General features: G+C 42.2%; 1 protein-coding gene across 1 annotated transcript; it reads right to left on the reverse strand.

The window, feature by feature from the left end:
• Window positions 1-6,708: 6,708 nt before the first annotated feature.
• LOC147958327 (AT-hook motif nuclear-localized protein 2-like) lies at window positions 6,709-8,715 on the reverse strand. The gene is made up of 5 exons (XM_087532089.1): window positions 8,176-8,715; window positions 7,703-7,755; window positions 7,428-7,556; window positions 7,063-7,224; window positions 6,709-6,738 (listed from the first exon to the last, which is right to left on the reverse strand). Exons 1-5 carry the CDS (start codon window positions 8,684-8,686, stop codon window positions 6,709-6,711), a joined length of 885 nt encoding a protein of 294 aa, XP_087388215.1. The 5' UTR covers window positions 8,687-8,715.
• Between the last annotated feature and the right edge of the window lie 1,408 nt (window positions 8,716-10,123).

Consider the following 10,123-nt stretch of genomic DNA (forward strand, 5'->3'; position numbering starts at 1 on the left):
GCTACTTACATATTGAGCATCAAGATCTATAGAGACAGATCAAGACGCTTGATATTTTTTTTCAATGAGTACATACCTTGACAAGATTTTGAAGTAGTTCAAAATCGAACAGTCAAAGAAAGAGTTCTTACCTGTGTTACAAGGTGTGAAATTGAGTAAGACTCAAAGCCCGACCACAACAGAAGATAGAAAGAGAATGAAAGTCATTCCCTATGCCTCATCCATAGTTTCTATAAAGTATGCCATGCTGTGTACCAGATCTATTATATACCCTACACTGAGTTTAGCAAGGGAGTACAATAGTGATCTAGGAGTAGATCACTGGGCAGCGGTCAAAATTATCCTTAGTGGAATAAGGATATGTTTCTAGATTATGGAGGTGACCAAAGGTTCGCCGTAAAGGGTTACGTCGATGCAAATTTTGACACTGATCTAGATGACTCTAAAGTCTTAATCAGGATACATTTGGAAAGTCGGAGCAATTAGCTAGAGTAGCTCCGTGTAGAGCATCGTTGACATAGAAATTTGCAAAATACATACGGATCTGAATGTGGCAGGCCCGTAGACTAAACTTCTCTCACAAGCAAAACATGATCACACCTTAGTACTCTTTGGGTGTTAATCACATAGCGATGTGAACTAGATTATTGACTCTAGTAAACCCTTTGGGTGTTGGTCACATGACGATGTGAACTATGGGTGTTAATCACATGGTGATGTGAACTATTGGTATTAAATCACATGGCGATGTGAACTAGATTATTGACTCTAGTGCAAGTGGGAGACCAAAGGAAATATGCCCTAGAGGCAATAATAAAGTTATTATTTATTTCCTTATATCATGATAAATGTTTATTATTCATGCTAGAATTGTATTAACCGGAAACATGATACATGTGTGAATACATAGACAAACATAGTGTCACTAGTATGCCTCTACTTGACTAGCTCGTTGATCAAAGATGGTTATGTTTCCTAACCATAGACATGAATTGTCATTTGCTTAACGGTATCACATCATTAGGAGAATGATGTGATTGACTTGACCCATTCCGTTAACTTAGCATTTGATAGTATGTTGCTATTGCTTTCTTCATGACTTATACATGTTCCTATGACTATGAGATTATGCAACTCCCATTTACCGGAGGAACACTTTGTGTGCTACCAAACGTCACAACTTAACTAGGTGATTATAAAGGTGCTCTACAGGTGTCTCCGAAGGTACTTGTTGGGTTGGCGTATTTCGAGATTAGGATTTGTCACTCCGATTGTCGGAGAGGTATCTATGGGCCCACTCGGTAATGCACATCACTATAAGCCTTGCAAGCATTGTAACTAATGAGTTAGTTGCGGGATGATGTATTACAGAACGAGTAAAGAGACTTGCCGGTAACAAGATTAAACTAGGTATTAAGATACCGACGATCGAATCTCAGGCAAGTAACATACCGATGACAAAGGGAACAACATATGTTGTTATGCGGTTCGACCGATAAAGATCTTCGTAGAATATGTAGGAGCCAATATGGGCATCTAGGTTCCGCTATTGGTTATTGACCAGAGAAGTGTCTCGGTCATGTCTACATAGTTCTCGAACCCGTAGGGTCCACACGCTTAACGTTCGTTGACGATATAGTATTTATGAGTTATGTATGTTGGTAACCGAATGTTGTTCGGAGTCCCGGATGAGATCACGGACATGACGAGGAGCTCCGGAATGGTCCAGAGGTAAAGATTCATATATTGGATGATATGGTTAGGCCAAGGGGTCAGGCCCACGGGGCTATAAGTCGGTACAAAAGGAGTTTTGCGGAGGCCAAGGGGCCAAACGCCGGAGACCCTGGCGTCTGGCCCTGGGCCAGACGCCGAGGCCCATGGCGTCTGGGCCAGACGCCAAGGATTGTGGCGTTTGGTCCTGGAGTCCTAGTGGGACTCTTGCCTTTCGGGCAAAATCGACTTTGAGGAGGCTTTTTCTCCAAGTTTCGACCCCAGGGCTCAACATATAAATAGAGGGACAGGGCTAGCACCAAAGACACATCAAGAAACACCAAGCCGTGTGCCGGCTACCCCGTCCCCTCTAGTTTATCCTCCATCATAGTTTTCGTAGTGCTTAGGCAAAGCCCTGCGGAGATTGTTATTCACCAACACCGTCACCACGCCGTCGTGCTGCCAGAACTCATCTACTACTTCGCCCCTCTTGCTGGATCGAGAAGGCGATGACGTCATCGAGCTAAACGTGTGCTGAACGCGGAGGTGCCGTACGTTCTGTACTTGACCGGGACGGATGATGAAGGTGTACGACTACATCAACCGCATTGATAAACGCTTCCGCTTACGGTCTATGAGGGTACGTAGACAACACTCTCCCCTCTCGTTGCTATGCATCACCATGATCCTGCGTGTGCGTAGGAATTTTTTTGAAATTACTATGTTCCCCAACAACACCCTCGTCGCATTATGGATATTTACCCATTCTAGATGAGTCTACATGCCTGACCATCGCTAGCCGCTGCATGCATGGCATCGAGCTCATCTCTCGACGCGGTTTTAATTGCTAGAGTGCTACGCGGGCCATTGGCATTACTACCACACTGCATGCGCGTGTACACACGGGTTGGCTTGGGTGACTCGATGCCACATTGCTCGTTTCCCATGCCATTGCGAGGGAGCGTAAAACAAAATGTTAAAACGGTGCACCTTGGCTATTTAAGCACACCCAAGCCTACATCTTCCTCTACACCCATCTTCCTCTCACTCTCCTTCATCTCCCTTCTTCCCCACAAGCCGTCCCAAGATCCACTCAGCAAGCAAGATGCAGTTCACCGGGGCTACCTACCGTGTGCTGCCCACCTTCCCCGAGAGGCTCTACCCTGCCGGAGTCCGGGTGGAGAACACCCAACATGTGTGGGCGTTCTCGAGGTGGAGGAGGGCAAGGGGGCTGACCGAGTTCTTCCTCTCAGCCGGCTACCGCCACCTAATGAGGGGCTCTCCGGTCATGTTCTGTGTGGAAGAGGTCAGTAACAATGGCCATCCTATCGGGCTCATCGTGAGGTTCACCAACCCCTTCGACACCTACTACCTCCTCAACCGTGTTTTTTGGTCTGGATGCGAGTTCATCGCATTCACTATGTACAACATCTTCACCGACTTCGACAGCGCCTTCCCCGTACCCCACCGACGACGACGGGTGAAGGAGTTGGCCATGGAGGAGAGGAGTTGGCCTTGGAGCATGCAAGCAAGCAAGCCGGTGGTGTTTTATACGTTTTATTATTGTCGTGTTGGGTTGAAGTATGAACTATCTATGTTGTAATGGTACTATATATGTTGTGCTACCCTTATCTATGCAATGCTACTACTTATGCTACTACGTTCTATCTGTTTTTTCTATCTAGTTGATATTGGTTAGTTGATACATATCTTGCTTGATGTTCTATGGGTACCCATGTTCTATCTAGTTGATCGGGCCCCTATTTGATCTATGTCTTACTAATAAAAGGTAGATTCCACTACGGACATGCAAGTGTATGGGTACCCAATTTTTTTTGCAATTTTTTTCATATCTTGGTGTGCTGCATGTGTTCATGCATGTATCTAGGCCCTGGCTAGTAGGTGTACGGTGCAAATTTTTATGGAACTATTGGACATGCAACCCCATGCAAATAGGGTCACCCTAACTAGTAGGTGTACGGTGCAATTTTTTTTGCAACCATGGACATGCAACTAATTTAGTTCATGCAAACAATTATTGGATTAACTCAAATGCACAAAAGAAATATTTATGTGTTCCTAAAAATATTGGTTTGAATTTTACCTCTGGTCAATATTTTGTGCAACCGTGGACAAGCAACAAATATGTAAAGAAGTATATGTTTGTTAAAGGTTTATTTGCCGAAGCAACATTTTATTTTGAGTTTTTAGTCGAACATTTTTTTTCTAAACATGGGTGCCTCTATGCTATAAAACTGGGCTGGTGCCCCTACGTGGGTGGGCTTGTCTCTATTTGGGCCTCGTTATTTTTTCACGGCCCAACATCTATTCGGCGGCAAGATTTTTTTACTAGAAACTGAATTTGGGGGGTGTGCATTCTATTAACTGAAGAACAAGAACAGAGCATGAACACTGAATATTTCTACTTCGATTCAGTTACATGAACTTGGCATGGCGCACAGATCGCATCCTCTGCCCTGACAGACCTAAATGCCCCCTCTAATGACGGATGAACAACAAGTAAAACAAAAACAGAGCAATGACACAACAATATAACACCCTGCCATGATATTTGCTTGCTTCTGCAAATCGATCATATCCATTTGATTTTTCTTGATGTTCTTCGGTTCCTCGATTAGTTCAGACTCCAAGTGCAGTTCAGCATTGTGCGCATACCTCGCCATTGGCACGACTCTGCCCGCCCCTCTGTCCGAGCTCGACCCCAAATTCTCCATCTGCGGCACCCCACCCCCCAAATTGAGCTCCCAGGTTGCGGCCCCGCTCGAATCAATGTAGCCCTCGAACTGAATCCTCTCAACATAATCATCCATCCACTCGAAATGCGTGCATTTCTTCAGGATCTGAAAACAAAAACATGAACCCTAAATTCCAAATTCGAGGGGAAAAAAACAAAATATGGAGAAATCAGAGCAAACGACAGTGAAAGAACGGGCTAAGAACTGAGATATAACCTTGCCATCCCTTCCTACCATTGTTTTGCTCAAGCACTTCACAAATTCCCGCCCAAGATTTCCATTCTCATCAGTCCTACTCACCCACAGTTTCAGAGGCTCTGGGCGTGGGCAGTCAGGGCACCTTGTGAGCGGCACTGGACTATACTGACGCCATTTTGAGTGCATGGAGGAGGAGGTGGACATCTGCACTAGCTCGCCGGAGAAGAGGAAGAATGGGGAAGAATGAGGTTTTGCACCTCTGCTTTCTTTTTTGATCATCTCATTTAGACTTGTTGCAGTACCTGTGACACACGATGCCTAACTGCTTAACTATTTTTCTGCTAATTCAGCCCACGCGGCGCTGCGGTACGCGGATGTCGATGCAGAGTAGAGAGATACTAGAGCCGGGACCCCTAGAAGTCGCCTTCAAAAGTGTCGCCACCCCAGACACGATGACATTAGAATTCAGTTCCTTCCGTTGACATACGGGTTTAGGAAGACCCAGTAGTTGTTGTGTTTCTGCTAGCCAAGCTAAACTTGGTTTGTTCTCCTGACAGTAAGAAACCTATTTGAGTTGGCCTCACGGTTATAAAATTCCAAAACTGTTTGAACAATGATGCAGTGACATTAGTCTGTAATGTGTTGATAATGGCCACTACTTCAATGTTGCTAGCTGCATTTTCTCTTAGATGACAGACATATGTGGCGGTTCTTGCAGTGAGTTGAGCACTTGAGTTTCCTTATTTTGCTGAAAGTTTCATTCCATCAGCAGAAAATGAATTTTTGTTCTTACCGAGACCAGAGTTCTGAGCATGGTGAGGTTAATGCGCCTGGACACGGCTTGCTGCATTTTCGATTTTTCATGCGCGTGTGGTATATTTGATTCCACCTATGGTAAATTTTTTTGAATAAAATTCAGGTTGTATCCCACAATGCTGTAAGAATACCAAAGTATATTACATTGTTCTTTTCCGTGTGCATGACAACTTCAGATAATTTTTGTTTATCTCTCTCTCTATCCCTCATGTTTCGCTTTATTTTCAGGTTGTGTCCCCCGGCGTCTGAAATGTATAGTTTGTTCAGAAGGCGAATTCAACTATTCTCGCAACTAATATATTGATCTGACGTGCATACAATTTTAGCAAGAATGGGAGAAAGACCGACGAATGAGATACCAAAGTAAAGAAGCTTTTGATTCAGGGTGTGTCGAATATTTCGATAGGACATCACTGTCATCGTCCTTGCCAACTTGTCACTGTCGTTTACAGTAGTAGTTATTGCTCTGCTCAACCAGTTGTGTGAGATACAGATTGGTCGACAGCTATATACATAGAGCAGATATTGCTCTGCTCAACCAGTTGTGTGAGATACATATTGATTTCCTTAAATGGAAAACTAATTCTACATGCAAACTGGATGTATCAAACAAGGCATAAGGCATATAAGCGATATGATAGCTGCGCATCGTTTGGAAGAAGAGGAATTAACTCAGTAGGAATTTAGAGTTCTGGCAATTGTTGCAAAATTCCTTTGTTCCAAATAAAGGGTAGCATAGTTTTGGGATACTGGTTACCCTGGAGAATGACATTTTTATGTTTTGACTGATCAGAAGTGTGCAATATGACCATGAAATTTCATAACTATATTATCACAAAGCATCACCCAGTTACAAAATCATCAGAGTAGCTAAGCTGGAGATAGGATAAAAAGCTGAGCATTTGGATCTAGTATTGAAAACCTAACACTTGGAGCAAGCTAAGACCGAAAAGTAAAACGTCCTGGAGCAGAAAGCATTGGGAGCGAGCTAAGAGCGGAAAGCTAAGCATTTGGAGCGAACTAGGAGTGAAAAGCTAAGCATTTGGAAATACTAGAAAAGAGTAACCATTTGAAGCTAGGAGCGAAAAGCTAGGAATTTAAGCTGGCTCTTATTTGGAAACAAGAATCTGGTGTTGAATCTTTGAGTGGCACTCTAGTTTGGTGGCCATCCTGGATCACTTGATGATCCATTCGGACCACCTCTTAGAGCCTATTTGTCCTCCTTTTTCTAGTCGGCTAGAAACGTTCCAATGACCACCTGCGAAAAAAATTCGAAGTATTTAGACAAAGCTCAAGGTTCTCACTAGCAATAGATCTGTATTTCGTAAAACAATGTCATTTTCCAAATAAGCTACTTATAAAGAGAAACACACAATGATTTTACATAGGACTATTAATATGTATAGAATGTAAATTACTATATGGCAGAACATTGGTTTCATAGTTTTCCAAATATAGGAAGCACATATATCCTTTAATTACTTCAAAAAACAGAGCAAGATGCAGTGAGAGCTATTAACATACTATGATATAAAGATCTTTGTCTTTTAGAAACATGTTACTCCCAGTGAAAGATGGTAACCTGAACAGGTGAAGCTGCAATCAGAGGTCCTGCTGACCCACCACCGAAGACACGGCCATCCGGACTGGAAAGCGAAATACCCAATCCACCCTTTTGAGTGCTCAGTCCATTAGTTTTCGATGGCACATACAAGCCAGACAAAGAGAGGATGTGAAAACAACCCTGCACATTGAGTGCACATAATTCGATATTGTTCAGATTTGGAAACATATCTAGAGGTCAAACAACAACATTTCCCTTACAGAAAACCAGAACTACAAAACGGTGTGTTTTGATTGTGATATGCTGGTAATGAAAATAATTGTTAAAAATTCTAGCTACTAGCCCACATTTCATTTTTCCTTATTGTTCTCTAGCTTGGGAACCTGATAAACGACTCTTTCATGAGGAGAATTTGCCTGCCGCAGTGTCACATTGCGCACAACACCATTGGCACAAAAGATATGAACTGCCAACCCATTCCCACAATAGGAGAGGACTTTTGTTGTTACATCCTGAAACCATGGATCCATTATTAGCATCTTTTTTAAAGGAACCATTTCAATTAGATATTTTGATAGCTAGTATCTAGATACTATGATAAATTGTTGTTAGAGCACTGCCATGTCTCTTGGAGCATCATCAGGGTGGGACAAGTTACCTCTCCACCTTGGACTGTGATAACCTTAGGAATTAATCCAGTCGCAGCAGGCCCTACAAAAAAATCCATTTCAGTTTAGAAACGTGAAATGTACTTAATGTTGGCAAACTGAATATAACATTGGTCTGAACTAAACTAACATGTAACGTCCTACAAATATAATTTCAAAGCTCCGGTTATACTTCTGGAGCGGATAAAAACACAATATGAATGATTGCAATGAAATAACACCTATGTGATATTTTAATACATCTACAAGAAAGCTCTGTTTTTATGACAAAGAGGTGGCAACCCTTACTGAATAGTCGACATGGATAATTCCATGCTTATCAGACTCTGGTCAGCCTGCGGTGGTCATTTGTATATACGAGTATTAGGACTAAGATACCACCATATCCATCTATGCACCTTTTGCTACTGATCTAGTTGCGATGATGGCATGAGCTCTAAGTGCAAGCAAGAACACTATATACCTGCTACTGCCATCTGTCGCTGCTTCTTGCTGGCCATGGAGCTCGGCGGCCATACCCTCGTCTGCTTGACTGGATGTGTTCCATGCTCTACAGGTGGTGGTGGTGGTGGTGGTAGCGGTGATGGCAGTGCTGGTAGCGCATGGGGGCTCCCCACGCCCAGGCGCAGTCCCAACGTGGAGCTCGACGGCAGAGCAGGTGCCAGCAAAGCAGCGGCGCCAGTAGGATATGGCGCCGGAAAGATAGTTGGCGGCAGGGTGCCATCCGGGGTGTACTTTCGCGGGCGGCCACGCTTCCTCTTGGGTGGCTTAGAGCTCACACCTATGGCGTGCGCGTGCTCAGTGCCGGCCACGGGCCCGGACGGGCGTGGTGCAGAGTAGTAGGAAGCTCCACCTTGGTGGGCAATAGTCAGGCGGGCGGCAACGATGGGTTGTGGCTGAGGCTGGAGTGGGCTCCTGCTCATGCCTGCGCCATACTTCGTCTCACCCGCTCCAGACGACATGCCTCCTTTCATTTCGCCTCACAAGAACAACACCAACAAATAACACAAATGCAAACAAATACAAAAGCTCCCCTCCAAGTGTCCGGGGAAACTACTCCATCCCTAAAACACGAGAAATACTAGCGATTAGCACAACGAATAGCCTCCAGATTCCGCATGTATTTCCATGAACTACTCAAAAATTGAACAAACCTATTCAAGAAGATTGACTTCAAAGATAATTTTTTTAAAACTGAAGTCTACAACAAAAAGAAGAGCCACAGGAGGATTCAGAATGGACAAAAGAATATGCATAATCCCATTGCTTATATAGGGCAGGGGGCGGGATGAATTTTCAAGGAGGACCCTACAAAGACACAGAATTCACATGAACTACTCACAATAATCTTTCGTCACTTTTGTGGTCTTGACATTAGAGTTTATGATTATCATGTAGTCCAGGGGGCCTAGTGCATTATTTCTAAGAAGATATTTTGTTTTCGATCTATTACGTGGTATTTTATTTTCCGGATGCCTACATATGTATCAACTACGTGTATCCTTAGAAAAATTTGGAAATTTCTTGAGTGTTCATCGTGGATGTGTTCAGATAATGTGCTTTTTTTCTGCCTAATTTTTTCCCATTTAATGTGTGCCATTTTTATCTTTATAACCATTTTATTTTCATTTTTGCCATGTTTGGATTTTATTTATTCTCACGCCATCTTTGGATTTTTTCTTTCTATTTTCGCATTTTGTTGTGTCATATTCGGATTTTTATTTATTCATATTTTATCTTTGGACCTCTCATTTAATGTTATTACATTCATGGAATTTCATGTATTGTTATGCCATTTTGGAATTCACCTAATGATATGCCATTTATAATTTTTCATTTAATGATATGCCATTTATAAATTTTATTTAATGTTATGCCATCTTTGGAATTCATTTAATGATATGCCATTTATAAATTTCATTTCATGCTTGGCTATCTTTGGAATTTCATTTAATATTATGATTTACTTGGATTTTAATTATTGCCGTGCCATCTTTGGAAAAAATTTAAGTTGTTTGCTATTTTAATTTATTGTTGTGCCATATTTGGATTTTATTTATTGATATGCCATATTTTGACTTTTTTCACTTAATGCTATGCCATCTATGGAATTGCATTTAATGTGATGCCATCTATGGAATTTCATTCAATGTTGTGCCATCTATGGATTTCATCTATTGTTATGCCATATTTGGAATTCATTTTATGGTATGCCATTTATAAATCTTAATTCAATGTTCTACCATCTTTGGAATTTCATTACTATTATGCCATGTTTGGTTTTTATCTATTATTATCTCATCTTTGAATTTTAATTTAATTTCAGACTGTCCTTTTTTGCGGGCGAATGTCATATTGTCTTTGGGTTTTCGTTTCTTACGATCCATCTTTGGATTTTCATTCATGATTGT

Source organism: Triticum urartu, chromosome 7A (assembly GCF_056163025.1).
Source record: "Triticum urartu cultivar PI428250 chromosome 7A, HENAU_Tu73, whole genome shotgun sequence".
Classification (NCBI taxonomy): domain Eukaryota; kingdom Viridiplantae; phylum Streptophyta; class Magnoliopsida; order Poales; family Poaceae; genus Triticum; species Triticum urartu.

Excerpts from the sequence above, each read along its gene's own strand:
- LOC147958327 (XM_087532089.1), bottom strand. The coding sequence starts at position 8,686 with ATGAAAGGAGGCATGTCGTCTGGAGCGGGTGAGACGAAGTATGGCGCA. Across the intron at positions 7,756-8,175 it reads GCGACAGATGGCAGTAGCAG|GGCCTGCTGCGACTGGATTA; the intron begins GTATATAGTGTT and ends ATTTTTTTGTAG. Across the intron at positions 7,557-7,702 it reads TCACAGTCCAAGGTGGAGAG|GATGTAACAACAAAAGTCCT; the intron begins GTAACTTGTCCC and ends CCATGGTTTCAG.